The sequence below is a fragment of the Maylandia zebra genome, linkage group LG6, assembly GCF_041146795.1.
Source record: "Maylandia zebra isolate NMK-2024a linkage group LG6, Mzebra_GT3a, whole genome shotgun sequence".
In the NCBI taxonomy this organism is placed as follows: Eukaryota; Metazoa; Chordata; class Actinopteri; order Cichliformes; family Cichlidae; genus Maylandia; species Maylandia zebra.
This window is the reverse complement of record NC_135172.1, coordinates 1770680-1788374: the sequence shown is the minus strand read 5'-3', so window position 1 is coordinate 1788374 and position 17695 is coordinate 1770680. Positions and strand designations below refer to the sequence as shown.

General features: G+C 45.4%; 1 protein-coding gene across 2 annotated transcripts; it reads right to left on the bottom strand.

The window, feature by feature from the left end:
* Positions 1-2208: 2208 nt before the first annotated feature.
* On the bottom strand, positions 2209-13602 carry vps37c (VPS37C subunit of ESCRT-I). 2 transcript variants are annotated; one of them, XM_004572361.4, is made up of 5 exons: positions 13168-13602; positions 12459-12568; positions 10306-10477; positions 8452-8534; positions 2209-6310 (listed from the first exon to the last, which is right to left on the bottom strand). In XM_004572361.4, exons 2-5 carry the CDS (start codon positions 12549-12551, stop codon positions 5594-5596), a joined length of 1065 nt encoding a protein of 354 aa, XP_004572418.1. In that variant the 5' UTR covers positions 12552-12568; positions 13168-13602; the 3' UTR covers positions 2209-5593. The 2 variants fall into 2 exon arrangements, with proteins under 2 accessions (XP_004572418.1, XP_004572417.1); XM_004572360.4 differs by having other exon boundaries at positions 12958-13601.
* Between the last annotated feature and the right edge of the window lie 4093 nt (positions 13603-17695).

The window sequence follows — 17695 nt, the reverse complement described above, 5'->3', positions numbered from 1 at the left end:
AAGTGCTTAATAAATAAAGTTGGTGCTGAGAGTCGTTCATCGTCACCCTTCAAAGGGACGCTGCAGCATGAAGAAGAATAAAAGCAGTGCAGCCATGTTATTAGCAAAATGTAAAGACAAGAAAACAAACTTAATACAAAGTTGTAACACAAAATACGGCACACTCAGACAGTATGTGTCAGCACACACTCAGTTTGCCGTGCTGTGTGCAGACACAGACTGGGGGGGAATACAGTTTGGCTGCTGGAGCAGAGCCGAGCATCGAGTTGGCTGTTTGGGTTCATGAATGTAAACGTTTTCAGACATGACAAATTAAGATGTTTATACCAGGTTATGATAAATATTATGTGTTTACTTATTTTTATATATATATATATATATATATATATATATATATATATATATATATATATATATAAATAAATAAATAAATAACAGTGAGCTCTCAGGTAACACGCTGTAATCTGATGCACTGGGGAAACACAAGAACTGTGCTGCTTACAGCGAGCTACAGCTGCAGAGCGTAAATATCAAGCACATTGTCAGAGATCTTTTCAGTACAAGACATGAAGCAGTTACAATGTTCCAAAGTAAGAATTCATATAACATAAACAGTACAGGGAGGGACGGGTGGCTGTAGCTCAGGAGCTCGAGCTACTCATTTGCTGACGGGACGGTTGGTGGTTTGATCCTATGCTAAAATGATTTCATCACAGTGTGAATGTTAGATTCACATAGTAGAAAGTGAGACGTGGTGTGTAACGTGCTATAATCACTGCGGCTTTTTAAACAATGATGTGTTGTATACATGTGACAAAAACATGTACATTTGATCCCACAGCAGGATCTGGAGGCCCTGTGTGCGTGCTGTCATGTTAGCAGCAGATTAGCGTTTCCTTAGACTTCACCATGTGCAAAGATCCGAGCATAAATTACGACACCACAAGATGACAAGTTTGTGCAGGAACTGTGACTAAGTGAACTCATACATCATCCTCTGGGTCTGTGACAAACAAAAATATCTTGTGTTGTTGATTCATCTCGGCGTGGACTTTGCACACTACTTTACTCCGTCACCTTCGTCACTCTCGTTTTCTCTCATTCTCCACCTCTGGTTTACGGCGCCGTAGATACGACAAAACCCCCACAACTTTCAACTCCTACTCCTCTCTGCACTGAATTTCCCAAATGTCTGCGCGTTTTCCCCTCACAGGAGCTGGCGTCATGAGCTTCACAAACCATCAACCACAGCACATCCACGAGCTCGTATCAGTCTCTCAGGCAAGAACGTGATGTTTGGGAATAGTGTTTGCAGCGTATACAACAAAACTCACTGACCCATCTAAAAGGAATTGTAAATGAAAAAGTCTTTGAAAAACCATAATGTCTCAAATCAATATCATGGTATATCACAACACACTGTAACAAGTGCAGCACGTGGACTACTGAAGTGAAAGATGTGACATTTATTGACATATTAGTTCCTCAGACATGATCAGAAGAATGATTTTTTGCACATTGACACTGATCTATGAATCATTCAAGCATGAAAACTGCACCATGTACCATTTTTAAATCTTAAATCTTTAGTAACTTTGTCAAAAAACACACCATGTGCTCCCATTTCTGTACTCGAGTCTGTGAGAAATGAAAGAAAACACTTTGACAGCCATAAAATAATAATTTTACACCAACAAGGTGAATCCCAAAGTGCTAAAAAGGGAAACTTGTGAAGTACATCCTTAAAATACCTGAGGAGGCTCTGGCGTCCTGAGTCCAGCCGCTGTCTGTGAGTGGTGCATGCTGTGGAGTCTTACGTCCTTCCACGATGCCTCCTCTCCTTCGTTCCCAGTTTCCTGCTGTAAGTAAGCACGCTACCATTGGACGCCATCGTCCTGCGTTTGTGTTTCCATCCCGGATGCTCTCCAGTCCTCGGCCTCCTTCCTTCCATGTAGCGTGCAGTCTCATGGTCCTGGTGTGAAGCCCTCCACTCATGTAAGGAGCTTCCTTGTCTTGATATCAGTGGCTCCTCATTGATCCAGTTAAAACCGGGTTTTCTTGGTATTAGAGAACTTTACACACCTAACTTTGATGAGTGAAGGTTTTGATAACATTTAAGATTCATTTTCATGACTCGATGCACCTCACACAAATCATTTTTATAGCAGTATGACTCCATGAATCCTAACGTAATAAAGACTCTGAGCATTTTACTTCAAATCAACTTGTTTAATTATTCACAACCAAAACAAGAAAGAAAACATTTTCTCTTTTTCCATCTACATCATCAGTAATAGAATCCCTCCAGATCAGAACCATTAAATCAATCTGATATTTCCCTCCAGAATATTAATGCTAACTATATTAAGACATCTGCCTTGTGCTTGTTCTAAAACACTGTAAAACTATTATTATTGTTGTCGTCATTTTTCCTAACAACACTGAAGTCCTCAGGACAAATCCACCACCGTCATGTCTTTATCGTATGTGAAAGCTCGTCATGCTCGGGTTATTGCAGCATCTCTATGTGAAGTCGTCACCTACTCGTGTTCACGTAAAACCAACTGAAACCAGCGAGACATCTGCTGTGTGTGTGTGCAGTAAGACTCCACAGGTAACACCAGAGGGCGACGTTAGCACCAAGAGAGGTGCAGCGTCAGCTCTCATCCAATCAGACGGCGCCAGTCTGTCAGCTGGTGCCACTGTGTGGACATCTGAGGTACTGAGAGCTGGATTCAGGTGAGCCATCACATGCACTCTGTCAGCTACAGCCCACATTTACCTGTGAGGAGTAAGGCACCCTTTATAAAAGACTAATTCACCTAATGCTGAAATATTTGTTTATATGTTAGTTTCTATCAAGCATTAATCAATTCAGAGTTGGCAGTAATCGTAAACCAGGAAAAGCAAACAGTGAACTGCCAATTACATCGACTACTGCCATGAAAGGTCTAAAGTACATTTGCAGTCACTGCCCTCGGGGTACCTGGTTCCTGCAGAGGAGCTAATGCTGGTCTCTTTCCTTCAGTGTCTTTGCTCTGTGACAGACATCAGCACGGTGAGCGAGCGGTTTATAAAGAGAACCTTACTGCCGTGGCTTAGCGCTCTGTGGCTAGTAACAGACAGGTCAGTTACACGCAACAGCTGACTGTACCTGTGCCTCTAAGTGTTTTCTATGTGCAGACGGTACACGAGTGAGTTTCAGAAGAGCGAACCTTCCATCTTTGTTTCCAGCAGACCTTACAGCGAGTCTGATGCTCGTGTCTGTGGTGGAGCATGTGCTCCTTCACCACAGCGAGCCACTTTACACTTCTGCTTTCTTTCTGACAGCCAGCCGTCCATCACAGGCTCTTTCAGACAGGCAGAGGAACAGAGGATGGTTATACTAACCTGGTTAAATAAAAAATAAATGACCTCTCCAAACACCACAGAAACCTCTGTGTGACTGAGTGTACAGTGACTGTTTGCTGACTGACTGAACACCTGCTACTGCCACTGTGAAAGCCTTTGTGCTAGCAGTCTTAGCGACAGCTCTTAAAGCAGGAAGAGGTGATCTTTGACCTTGGCAGGGAAGTCAGCTGATATCCAACTTCTTCTAAATCATGTAACATCTGAAGAAGCGTGGCTCACACTGGCTACTACGATAATGACTGAATGTATCCGCACAGTGCTCGCCCTAGCATTAGCCAGCTCTCAGCTGAAGCCTGCACAGCCCGTCTTCAGGTACAGATTTACCGTGTTTTGATTAACAGCAGGTTCAACTTTGCTCTTTGCGTGTCTGACATGCACTGAAACAAAAAGGATTTCTGCACACCGCTCTCCGCTGCACAACCACACCGGGATTCCTCCCCCTCTTTAACATCATCATCATCATTCAGTCGCCTGAACTCTGAGCTCGCTTCACTAATGCAGCTTTCTGGAGCTTTCTAGCGGTGCAGTATTTCTGAGTGCCAGATCACTTTAGATTCAGTTCAGTCACTTGGAGGGATGTAAGGTACAGCTCGTCACCAAAGAAATGTGAGATTTACGCGTTTGCCTGTCACAATGTTGGCACTTCAGTTTAAAAATACACACATACTAAATTCCCTTCAACACCTCCACCTCACCTACGATGGTCTGCAGTGCCAAAGTGTTTGAAGCCAACACAAAGCTTGACTTTGGAGAGCCTCCGTGGACCAATCAGCAACATGAGTGACACCAACTAATCCCTTTGTGTCAGCTTCTCCACGATAAAACATGCTTATAAGGAAATCAAGAGTGTGACCGTTCTGACAAGCGACCCTTCCTGGGTTTCCCTTTGAATTACTTATTGGAAAAATACAAAACAAAAGATCGTGAAGATGTGTGGAGAAAACCAGAAACCTGCCTACAGTGTCGGTTCTCCAGCTAGGCTTCCACTCACAGAAACAGACATGTTTGTTGACTTTACAGAAAAGTAGGAAAGGACATCACAGTCGGGATCAGGAATCTGAAGAATTTTCCAAGTCTGCCTGTTTCCTCTTCGAGTGCTTTAAGCAGGGCTGAGAGGAGAAGCTGCTGACACAGCTGCAGCTGGGGACGTCGCAGCACCAATGCTTACAGTAGCTTCCAAATGCTGTACATGTACTGTGACCTGGAAATACACGTGGTATTTTCTGTGTAGTGTACTGTAGGTTACACACGGTGGGCTCTTGTTTTAAAGGGGCAGTGCGCACACTGCTGCTGCTGTTGAGATAGTCACCGGCTGTTTCTACTCTGGTATCTGCTACTGGCATTGGTGTGCACTACTACAAACGTAGTACTGTGACATCTCTTGCTGCAGTTTGCTTCCTCTGTCCAACACTAATGAAAGGAAGAGGAATGAAAGCAGTGTCATCAGCAGAAGTTTCTTTGGTTAAAGGAAACAAAGTGGCCGCGTTCACATTCGCTTGCAACTGGAAGAGCTGAATATCCGGGCAGCTACAGATAAGAATATGGGAACTTCAAACCCTGCACTTTAACTTCATGTAAGAATCGTACTGTGTACCGGCCTTCTCCTTTTTAATGGCATCATTTACGCCCAGAGGTCATCAAAGCAGAACATAAAGCTTCCATATCTCGTCGGTGCTCACAGAAAACAATGTGAACCACACAGACTATGGCAGGGGATGGGGACACTGTCACAGAGTGTGATTCTTGCCATGTATTTGTCATAAGGGGGAGTGCACTTGTGTCTATAAGGACTTTCTGATTGCCAAACAGCAACACACACACACACACACACACACACACACACACACACAAATGACATGGAAGAGGAGGGAGGAGACAACGATGTGCAGAAGGAAGAAGGTGAGTGAGCCAGAGACAGTGTTTGAACGCTTAAACACAAACGCAACAACCTGAGACCAGAGTAGGGGGAGTTGGTGGGTCGACAAAGGAAGGGCAAAGAAATAAACAGAGACAGACTGATATTAGAGAAATAGTGCAACAAAGTAAAGCGAGAGACCTCTTGAGTCTGGGAGCATCGGAGAAAGGACAGGGCGAGGAGAGCAGGAGTGAGGGAAGAGAAAATGGTGAGACAGCAAAGGAGGAAAGATTTAAGAAGAAGAGAGACAGCGGAGCAGCAGTGCTTTCAGGAGTACGGCTGTGGAACTCCATATCCCGGTCTGTACATGGGTCTCCCTGTTGCTGACTGAGAATTGGAATAGGCTGGCCCAGATGGGTAGCTGTAGCCCCCGTAGCTGTAGGAGGCCGGGTAGGGCGCAGGGCCACTCTGAGCGTGGCTCGGGGTGTACTGGCCAAATGCTGAGCCCGGATGTGGCGAAGGAAAGGAGGGCTGGGCCGGGTAAGGGCAGCTGGCCGAAGCTGGAGGCCCAAAAGGGGGGCTAGGGCCAGAGTAGCTCCCTGCCGGAGGGAAAGCTGAAGTGGGACCTGGGTAAGGAGGGAACTGTGACGGGGCATTGGCTGGAACAGAACCTGCTGCTGCCACTACAGCAGGAGGAGTAGGGCCCGACACGGGGTACGGACTGTAGGGGAGCCCAGATGAGCCCCCTGCAGACGAGGACACGGGCTGAGAGGCGTTCTGAGGTTTGGAACTCGGCTGCTGTTGATTCGTCGTCGTTGCTGTTGTTGTCTGTTGATCCCACGGTGACAGCGGGGTGGCAGAGTCCTCTTTCAGGCATGCTGACGACGTCATGGCGGTGGCATTGCCCTCGCTCCTCTGTCGCAGGATTTCTTGGAGTTTCTCTATCCGTACGCGTCTTTTGTGAGCGAGTGAGCGCAGGGAGAGGAATCGGTCGAGGAAGGAGTCCAGCGGAAGAGATCCCTCCAGAAACTCATCTGCTAGAGCCTGCGGGACGAGACAGGTAAGACAAATGAGCGGTGCTTACTGCTGAGCAGGTATCAAACTACCTCTAAGGTCAAATTACTTGTAGTAGCCACAGACTAATGATGTGCTGCGGGGTGGGACCCACTGCTTCACAACCTGCACAATGTGACGGCACCCTGAAAACAAGCCCACAGCCTGCCACAGCCCAGATAAACAGCAGCCGCTGTTAAAGGAAGTGCAAAATCCTTCAAAGTAAAAGCATTTCTAGTTCAGATAGGTCTGCACTGCTGAGCTGCCCAACTAGATAACACAGTGTGCCCAGGGGCGCACTTAGTCCAGCTAGTCTTTAGTTGAATTTCCTGATGAATGAAGCAACTAATCCAAAACACAGCACGGAGACACGAGCTGTTCGGGCGACTGGACGAATATACTGACTATCGCCGATAGACTGAGCCCATGAGTAGGTTTGCTAATAATAATGTAGCTAATAGAAGCAGTCAACAGAAATACAAATAATAGCGCTGTTTTAACAACACCCTCTTTCATCTGCGATGCCCCTCCTCACAGGGCACTCAGATGCTTGTTGGAGCTGCAGAAGCTGGTGACAGCCTAACACACTCAGCTGGATGGTGGACGCGTGCATGCTCCTCTAAGTTAGTCGTGTTTGAGGACTTTGCTCACACTATACGTCTGCACGAGTGACACACCGCTGTGGTTACATCCTTAGGTTTACCTTTTTCATCCCAAATTGGTGATTGGCGAGTCAATGAGGGGTCATCACGACATTTGACAGACAGTCAAAATCTCTGAAATGTCTCTGTCAGCGTATTTTGGGCAGTTTGTCCAAAGTTCGTTCGTTCTGCGCTCCAGATTTTAATGGCGTTAATCACGTTAATGCAGCGTTAACGCTGACAGCCATAATTGTTTTTGGAAATGAGTTCGTCCATGTTTGGACTTCTGTGTTGTAAACACGCAAATCAGTCCGTGCATAATTACATTGCTCCGCCCATCACAAAGCCTGCGCATGCGTAAATATATCGCCCAACCCTAGTGTCCACCATGCTGTCACAAACAGGTGGGTCGCATATTTACAGGCATCAGTGAGTGTGGCTGAGTAAAGAGGAGGAGCAGAGTCATCAGGAGGTCACGTGGACCCTCACGCTCGCTGCCTGATGGTGACGTTTACGTCAGTCACATCTGACTGGAGCATAGTGAGCTCGTGGGAAGTAGAATCCCAGCTCACCCATCCATCGCTGCTTTTCAGGGGGTGGGTACCATAGGCAGCAGCTCAGACGCTCTTCCACGGGGACAACAAAGCGTTCCCAGCTTTTGTCTGATCACTTCAGTGAAAGCTGACCACATCCTGACACCTGTGGCTGCAGCTCAGCTGGCAGAGCAGGTCACCTACTAACCAGATGGTTGGTGGTTTGATCCCAGTCTGCATGCCAAATATCCTCGGGCAAGAAACTAACTCCACGTTGCTTTCTGATGCATCCATCGGAGTGTGAATGTGTCCATAAATTTTTATGAAGAGAAACTAACTTTACACTGGCATAGACGTTCACAGGCTGAGACCTTCTGAACCAAAGACATCATCTGATGGTGATTTGTGTGATTCCAAAACCTGCATTGATGTGTCAGCATTAATGGGCTCTTCACTCAGGAGCAAATTCACCGTACCATGTGCACTAACGCACAGCCAATCATGGCTACAGAATGCATCGTGTAATGATATCATACCAGGTTGTCTGTCTGCTCCATCTCAGAGATGGCGGCATCAAAAATAATTTTGATTGGTCAGACCACAGAACAGTCCAGTTAATCTGAAACAGCCTCAAAAATCCAACTTAAAACTCATCAGTGTTTCATCGAATGGTACATGCATTAGTGGGTGAAGCAGGAAACGCTGCTCCTGAGCCCACACACTGACTTCCACCACGCTGTCATGTCTGCATGCATGCAGAGACTCATAGGAAACAACACATCCCATCTTCAGGAAACTCTTTAATCTATTCGTGATCGTCGACGTTTAGAACCCAACTTTAAACTGTTGCCTTTCGCTCATATTACCTGAACATGCTGAGCCCACGTTAAAAACATTGACGCGTCTGCCTTTACGTTAAACGATGCACCTGCAACATGTTTGACAGTCGAACACTGACCTCTGACTCTTCTTCTGTTTTGCTGCCCTCTGTCTGTAGTCTTGAGAACAGCGCTTCTGGAGACACCTGACCTGCCATGCCATCTGAGGGGAGCAAGAGTTAGAAAGAGACCGAGTATGAGCCTGGGCGTGTCTGATGATGGAAACATTAAACGCTCAGACTGATGAGAGCTGTGGACTCACATTATTATAATGGATTAAAAACACAGGCAAACTGAGAGGCATGCTGGGAAATTCCCACCTGTGTGTCCCACAAATAGACTTTACCTGGGTGGGCTGCACAGGTACAAGTCCAGCTGCTAAGGACAGAGATTCTGCAGACTGTTTCCAAACGAACGTTCAATAACGGTGCTGAAGTGCACACTTTCAGCTTTGAATCAAGAGGGTTTATACACATTCTGAACGAACCATTTTACACACAGTGCCTCGCTCACTCTGGCTCGGTGGCTGTACACAGACTCAATACTGCCATGGTCCCCTCATGTATCGATCCATCTATCTGGCAGCTCCACCTGCACAGCGGTGGAGGAAGAACTACGACTCACTGCAACACTGCACATTCATCTGGTGCCAGTTTATTAGGATTTGTATGTATTGGGCACATAAAGACTCAGCTCTCTGAAGCTGGCGCTCCCTCTGTTTTTAAACACAGACACAGATAACCATGTACTGTCGCACAATGAGCCACTGTCAAATCACCAGCTAACCTGCCAAGCAGGTTTTTCAACAGGTTCGAACTGGGAACCTTCCTTCACTGAGGTGACTGTTTATTACCGACTCACTCTTGAAACTCCGTCTGACTATCAGGTCCATGAGGTTCGTCCCACCCAGTCTTAGTTTGGCCCATGGTACATGGCTGGCGTTTATATGGTGTTTTTCACTCTCACCTAACACTTCAAGGACATTTGAACTTTGAGCTGCATCCATGAACACATTTAACAGCCTCACATGCAAACCTAGATGGATGCATGAAAGAGTACCTGGGGTATCTTCTCCAAAGGCACTTCAAACATACAGATGCAGAAGAGAAATAATAAAATCCTGAGTCACATAAAGCAAGGCTTTCAGGGGCCACGGTGAGGGATGGGTCCAGTGCCCACACTGTGTGTACTACTACCACACCCAGGGCACTGGCACTGCCAGCCTCATACTAGGAGCACCTGTGGTATAAATGTGAAACTCTTTTCAGAAAGGCTGACCTCTCATTTTGAGGTCAAGGTCACCGGGATTCAGAGTCATCTGAGACTTTAATTTTAGTAGATGTCAAACTCACTTTACATCATCGCCTGACCCCGACCAGTGACACTCCCCTTTGTGCGTTTAACTACACATTAAATGATAAAGAAACGCTGCTGTAGTAAATGATGCACGGCTCTGACATTTTCAGAAATAAATGTGTAAAATGACACCAAGTGTACCTATGTAAAAAAAGAAAGTCCTATAACAGACGGAAAAATAGGAGCAGTTTGACAACAACACCCCATCAGGTGAAAAACAAAGAAACGCTTCTGAGTGACACTTCAGGTCACTTACTAACCAGAAGGTCGGTAGTTCGATCGCTGCCTCCTGCAGTCTGCACGCCAAGATACTCAACCAGGTTCAAGTTCATCCATCAGAGTGTGAGTGTGTGTGAATGTTGTAGTAAGAGCTCAGAGAGAGTAGAAGAGTGCTGTACGTGAATCAGTCCAGTTCCCATTTCAGACATTTATAGTCAACGTCCAAAAAGACAAATCTACTTTAACCTTTTTTGACAATCAGTGGCTTTTATGTGATCATCGCACGTGACGAAAACTCACTCAGTGACACAGTGAGTCAGGTGCAGTCAGTAGTGTGCAGTGTTCATCCCTCCCCCTACCTTTCAGGGAGCAGTGCTGTCTATAGGTTTCTCTGACTGCCTCTAGTTGAGAATATCTCTCCACCAGCAGCTCCTTCTGCGACTCCAAGCGAGGCTTCATGTCCAGGTTTTGCTCAGCCAGGCTGCGATTTGATGCCAAAGCCATTTCTCTCTCCAGCTGGATGTTCTGGATCTGAAACAAAAGCATGTGATGCAATGGGAATTAGAACTTTAAGTGTCGGCATCAAACACGTGTCTGTGTAGATCCTTCAGTGTGTCTGCATCACCACATATACAAGTACTGAAATGTGGCGTTTAGTAAGCCTCAGCAGTCTTCTCTAAAAGACCGAACGATGGACTGACTTGGTGGAAGGATGTCAGCAGATTCTCCTCGTGTAGAACATAGAGTCATATCAAAAGCACTACTGCAACCACAGCGACTAACACAGGAGCCTCGTGTGTGCTGCAAACGAGCCGGATTCTCCATCTTGTTCTTGGCGTGTAAAATAACTGCAGTTAATAAGTTTGTTAGGCTGACATAAGTGTGTGCGTGTCCTGTTCCTGTACTGTGAGTACGCGTCACAGCTGAGGCATATCTTTACAGTTTTAACACGAGCCTGTGTCTTTGTGTGTACAGCCCTGCGATGTGAAACAGCTGAACAACGTTCCTAACGCTGCGTTCAGTCAAGTCAAGACCAGGATCCGGCCCTGGACTGGACTTTGGTGGCATCAGTGGGACAGCTCTGCTGTCTGTCCACTCTCTGCACAGCTCATCAGTTTTATCTGACTGCTGTTTTTCATGCGTGAGTACATAATGTTTATTATTTTGTGACGCACATATACAGCTATGGGGACATTTTTTCCACGATTACGACCCCAAAAACATCACACGACTTTCACAACAGTCTTAATATGAGACGAACTCAAAGGAAACTGTGTCGCAGCGTCATTATTTACTGACTCAATATTACACATTCGTCAGTGGAAAACGTCTGTTGGCCTCTGGGATTAGCAGCATGTTTGAAAGTGTCACTGCGGTCAGGCTGGCATAAAGAGTTGCCCAAAAAGCCTTCACCTCATTTCTTTCCATTTTGCTTCCACGCAGTCAGACGCGTCATTTTCAAAGTGAGCAACAGTTCTCAGGCTTTTCTTTGGACACTGGCTGTTTTCAGTACTTGTACCTGATCATGTTCAGGGGAATGTTATTTGGTTTGTTAAGCCACCTAACTCTGACCTATAAATCACTCAAGCAGAAAAATCTGCTCACTCAAGGGATGAACCAGTATTGTGTCTGCACACAACAGGCAGCTTAGCAAAGTTAGAAATGTCATCTTCAGGCACTTTGTTGCTAGCAGCATGCCACAAAGCACGTCATTTCTTCCCATTCCTCCCAGTTGAAGTTATGAAAACTTAACACAGCGTGACAACCGACAAAGTGACTCTCTACAAGCTTTAACCTGAAACCCTGCTCTGTCTTGGCGTGCACTCAGTCCTTAAAAATCGGATTAAACTGGATGACAAATGAAGAAATGGCAGATAAACCACTGAGACTCCTCTCACAGGTGACTGTGTTGTCTCTGTTCACCTTGAGTAGCTCAGGTTTCTGCAAGCTTGTGTCAAATCAGCAGTTCAATGTCAGTATCTAACCTAATGATTTCAGGAGATCTGCCAACATTTGAAATCATCAGAACACTTTCACAAAACAAAACACCTGAAGTATTCTGGACTCAGTTTGAACCAGCTCAGAGATAAGGGGACATGAGTCAGTCATTTGAAATAGGAGGTGATGAAGGACACGAAGTTCCTCGGAACAACTCAACAATTTTGCATGACTGCAAACAAAGCAAAGGTTACAGGGACAAAGGCAAATCCCTATTTGCTCACTTCTAGGACAATTATAATAACTCCTAACTTTATTATTTTGAAGAAGAAAAGTACCACACAACTACTGAACATTTAAAACTAAAATGCTTCCCACTGACCGCCTCGTCTTTGTCACTTTTCACTGAGCTGATGTAACCTTGGCAGAAAGACTTTATAGACCGTTTGAGATTTAAATTAGAAACCGGTTGTAGGGTCACTGCAATGCCACATAATCAAACTCCTGACTTCTCATTAAGGGAATTTAATCGGCGTTTCGACAAAGGGGAAGAAGAATGAAGCACCAGTTTCACCTCATCGGACTCCAGAGCCATCGATTCCACCCTCTCCGGACTGTCCAGGAGCTCCTGTAGCTCTGATTGGCTGAGGTCCTGAAGCTTCTCCATTTGATTTGCCAGGATGGCTGTCCAACATAAACAAATCAGGAAAGAGACATTAGAAACGCTCGTTAGAGACAGAAAGTTGACATTTACAATCTCCGAGCAGCCATGAGCCGCTCTGAGGCAGCCCGGAAAATCAAGAAAACACCAACCACGTCCCTCGCTGCTGTTCCCTAAAGAAAGTCACCACGATGTAGGCGATATATGAAAACTGCACTTAGTTATTTTCCCGCAATATGCCATTAGACAAATTATAATACAACAAATTAGCCAATGACGGCTAACAGCTAGCTAGCATAATAAAAGCGCAGTACAAACATATGGAGGCAAGTGACTGTAGGCCCCAAAACACAACAAGCTGTCTGGGCGCACAGTGAAGCGAGAACACGGGTGAAAATGAGCCGGTACTTACACGACGCTAGCAAACCAAATTCAGTGCGGCACAGAGTGGCGGTGACATCCAACAGCACCTATTTATTCCAACTGACAGGTGACGTGACACGTCCTCGGGATCTGTAATCTGCCCCGGCTCGATCCACACACACAAACACCAACCGCTTTGTTTCCGACGCCCTTTGGCCGCAAAGCTATCTACTGCTAATCGACCGACGTCCAATCTCACCTGACGGCTCGGCGCTAAGCGATACGATGACAACAGTCGCTATGATCGCAATGTCAGGCACTCAGCTACCGTCAACTTCGAAGGAAGCTCAGCGATTTGGTGCTCAAAACCGGAGCTTAGAGTCACCCCCTCAGTCCTGACGACGACTGTCAAACGCCGGTGTCTTCCGAAGATGCCTACTTTAATAAACACTCGACTACAGTCGACAAAATGCTAGAATGGAGGAAGAATTTCGCTGAAAATAGGAAAGTTTCACTCCACACTGACAGAAACCGCCGCCATTTTTGGAAGCCTACACGAATTGCGGGTGGTATTCGGACAAATCCCGAACATTCTGAATACAGCGCTCGTGAACTTTAATTACATCGAAGTTTGTATGTATAAATGCTTCCCGATAATTATTATTTCTGGGCACACTTGGATGTAATTATTTTAACTGTGTCCGTTTTCCCTAGTGTGTCCCCCATAAGGCAGGGTAATGGTACAGTCCGGTGCTCAGCTGATATAAGGGAAACCCCTGCGTGACTGTAATGTTCCGTCCTCTGCTGTGATGTCCACTTTCCACAGCGGCAAAAACACCACTGAATCCATAAAAGCGAGCTCTCACGTATTTGGCTCGTATTGCAGGCGGGTTTGTGAGCAGTAATAGCTATTAATACTAATAATAACGTATTGTAGTACTTTTTCGAGACTTGTCTTCAAATGTTATGTTTTCCTAACTCAGTGGTTCCCAAACTTTTTTGCCAGGCCCCCCTTTGTTTTACAAGAAAAATGTTCACGCCACCCCCGCGCGCGCACATGCACGCGCAAACACATCCTTTAACCACACACGCCCATATTTTGCTCCATTGCGGTTTATTTTACACCTCAAACATTTAGGAAACAATTAACTAAATACAGGTAATCTGCAGGTAGTAATAAAATAAACTACTAACTCTTTTACGCTGCGTCCGCACCTACACGGGTGATTTTGAAAACGTAAACGGCGTTTCGAATCACCGAAAACGGAGATTTTTTTAAAACTCCTTTTTTGTGTTTACGTGTGGACGAGGAATACAGAGTTCGTCATGCAACTGCAAGACTCAGCAGTCCATCTGCATCTTAAGGATAAAGGTCACTCTTTCGAGGATGCCAATGTTCACATTTTGGACAGAGAGGACAGATGGTTTGAAAGAGGAGTGAAAGAAGCCATCTATGTCCACTGTGAGCGACCATCTTTGAACAGAGGCGGGGTTTACGACACCAACTCTCTGCCATCTATAATCCAGTTTTGAGATCCCTTCCCAGACGCCTTAACGCCCACTCACATCCTGGGCCATCTGACCTCAGGAAATCACATGATAGGGTGGGGCCAGGTTTCACAATGAACACACCCGAAACTCTGGCTGATTGTGACCCACACCCAGTTTCACACCTTGGCTCAGCTGATTAGAGGATCATCAGGGGGTCCTTTTGTCCCTCTGTGGGGGGAAACTCCCACTAGGTTTATATCTGGGACTCTCCACCATTTGACCTTAGAACTGAAGAAGCTTCTCGGATGAGAGGTGAAACATCTTCAAGCAACATCTTCATTTGCATTTCTGAAACTATTTGTTGAACACTGAACTTGCCAAAAGAAAAAAAACAGACTGAACATACCTTCTTAAATAAAACCAAATAAAACCTAATTAGAATGACTAATTGAACTCAATGCCACTTTTGTCCTTCTTTGTTAGGCACAAGCCAAAATGTCCCATCCCACCACATCCCAAACACATGCTCTGTTACTGGTTGACAGCTGATATTTTGCTGTGTGGTTAGCTTTACAGAAACCCTCCCTTCTACAGATTGGTGAGTGAAACTGTAGGTTACTCATTGTCACGCACACCCGTGTACAGCACTCTGAGCAGCTGCATGATTTCAGGTTTACACCATCACAGATGTGTTCGCCTGTCCCTCTGACCTTCTGTCGTACTTCATTAGGAATGAATAAACAACTTCGAAGCACTGAGAGCCTCTGATTCACTTACACAAGTTTGCATTAGAGCCAGAGGCAGCTCCGTCTCACCTCACGTTTGTCTTTCTCGTTTACTTTTTTAAATAATTCTTATAACCACTGTTGAAGTCTTTTAGCTACCAAATCACCACCAAATCAGCCGGCTTTGCAGCACAGCTGCTGGAGTCCTGCACAGTGTTGAACCCTGTTTGTCACCACTCACAGTTTACAACAGTAAACATATAACATAAAGCTCACAGTTATACTCAGCTGGTATTGATTTCTTTGATTAGGGTAGTTTGGTGAGACAGAGATGGAAGTGTTTCAAATGTGACTTTGCTCATGATAACCAGAGATAAATGGATTCTGTCCTTTGATAAAGACCTGGGGCTATTCAGAAAGTTTCCTGTGGCTAAAGACGTGCTGATTCAAAGGATAACCTTCACTCACTGGTAACACTGGAGTGTAAAAACTTAATCCTGTCTGTAAAACCAGTTTTGCAACGTTCTACCACAAAACTGTACAGGTTACTCTACACACAGCTGGCAGATGTAAAGGAAAAGAGCATCAGTGCTTGTGCAGCCTAACTGCTAATCCCTGGGTAACTTCAGAAGATCAAGCCACTTCCAACATAATGGATTAAAGTAGAAATACATCCATCTTTTAACAGCCTATCCAGTACGTGCTTATGAAATTGCAGACACGGTTTCACATAAAGCTGCAGAAGTAAAATATAAATTAGTAACAATACACTAAATGTTTACTCTACAGGAATACATGCAGGGAAATTCTAGTTCAAAGTAAAGTGTAAATATGAAGGATTTTTCTGTATTATTTTATGTGTACTTTCCTGCAGTGAAAGCTACTGCGACATCATCTATTAGTCCTGTTTTAAGGGAAGGATATGACGAAGAGGGCGGGTCTGACTGAAACTGTTTGCCCATTTCCTGATGACCTGTCAATCATAAATCGTCAGTCTAGATTAGATTAGATGAAACTTTATTCATCCCTCGGGTGGGTTCCTCCGGGAAATTCAGTTTGTGTAATATAATGTAATATAAGCTTCCATTGTGAAACATAGTATCAGTACAGAATGCAGGTTTAGGCGCTTTGCATTTTTGCACCGCGAAGCTATCACAATGTTTCTGTTTAATGTGATTTTTTTGTTTGTTTCCTTTGGTGTTTGGTATAGAAGTCATATCCTTTAATCCTTAAACACAGCTCTAACCATCTCTGTTTTATTTGTTTATTTTACTTTATTATTCACATTATTATCTGTGCCCTGTGACTGTCCAGGCAAAGAAGAAGGCCAAGCCACCTCGGCTCGGACCACAACCCCCAGGAGAGCAGGCCAGCAACCATCCAAAACGAGCAACGCCGAGTGGGGAACGGTAGGAGGTGAATCCCCACCCCCACTCTCAATGACAGTTTCTCACAGGGACCGAGGCTCAGTGAGCCTCCAACCCAGATCTAGCTACAGACACACAGAAGCTGCACAAAGACATCCACCACACCCTGTGATTTGAGGATGGACAGGTGCTCCAACCAACCCTGGTCCCAGACAGGGTTGAAAAATGGGAAATGGAGACAGATGGACACACAGCGCGGCCATCAAATCCATGTGCATCGCCCTACGTAGCTTGTGCTCCTCCCGCTCATACCTTGTGTGTGAGTGATGTGTTTTCAGAGGAAGTGGGGAAAGGAAAGGGTTCAGGATGTTTAAGACTCCCAGAAGGAGAGAGCCAGCACAAAGAGTCATATTTCCTATATACCACCCACTGAGAGAGAACCCAGAGCCCGTGTCAGCAGCATCCCAGGCCATCGCTGCACCCAAGAACCCACAAGAAACCTAGAAGGTGGGAAAACTGACAGAACGAATGAGATGACAAAGAGAGCAGAAATGAGCTTTGTCTAAAGGGTGGCAGATCTCACCCAAAGAGGACTAGCCACCCTTCAGTCATCCAAGAGGTGCTCAGAGTAGAGCCCAAAAAACAGCTGAGGTAGTTTGGGAATCAGGGGGAGGTGTTCGGGTGCCTGGGTTTTCAGTTTTGTGTTATTTATGAACTTTGATATCATTTCTAGTCTTTGGTTTCTTTATTAGAGCTCTGTCTTCTGGTTTCTGTGTTCCATAGTTACTCCCCTGGCTGCTGTGTCCCCTTGTCAAGTCCGCGTCTCTGTGTTATGTTTCCTGTTTCACTTTGAAGTCCGTGTCTCAGGTTATTGTTTCAGGTTTTGCTTCCCCTGTCTCGTTAGCTCTGATTTGCCCCAGCTGTGTTTCCCTTCTGTCTCTCATTCACTGGCTGTGTCCGAATTCAGGGGAAGGAAGCAAGGTCCCGCGGTTTTCCATGTATTGCCGCTTACATACAGCTAATTTAGATTTTTTCGAATTGGTGATATGTTGTGGGGAACAAAGACCAAATGCTTAATTTATGAAAATGAGGAGAAAACGTTCACCTCTTCACTAGGGTGAAGAACTGGGCCGCTACGGCGTGGATGTACAAGAATAAATCACTTTACACATCATATTCATATGAGTACGGTCCCATTAACCCT

Excerpts from the sequence above, each read along its gene's own strand:
- vps37c (XM_004572361.4), bottom strand. The coding sequence starts at position 12,551 with ATGGAGAAGCTTCAGGACCTCAGCCAATCAGAGCTACAGGAGCTCCTG. Across the intron at positions 8,535-10,305 it reads ACAGCACTGCTCCCTGAAAG|ATGGCATGGCAGGTCAGGTG; the intron begins GTAGGGGGAGGG and ends TGCTCCCCTCAG. Across the intron at positions 6,311-8,451 it reads AAACAGAAGAAGAGTCAGAG|GCTCTAGCAGATGAGTTTCT; the intron begins GTCAGTGTTCGA and ends CTCGTCCCGCAG.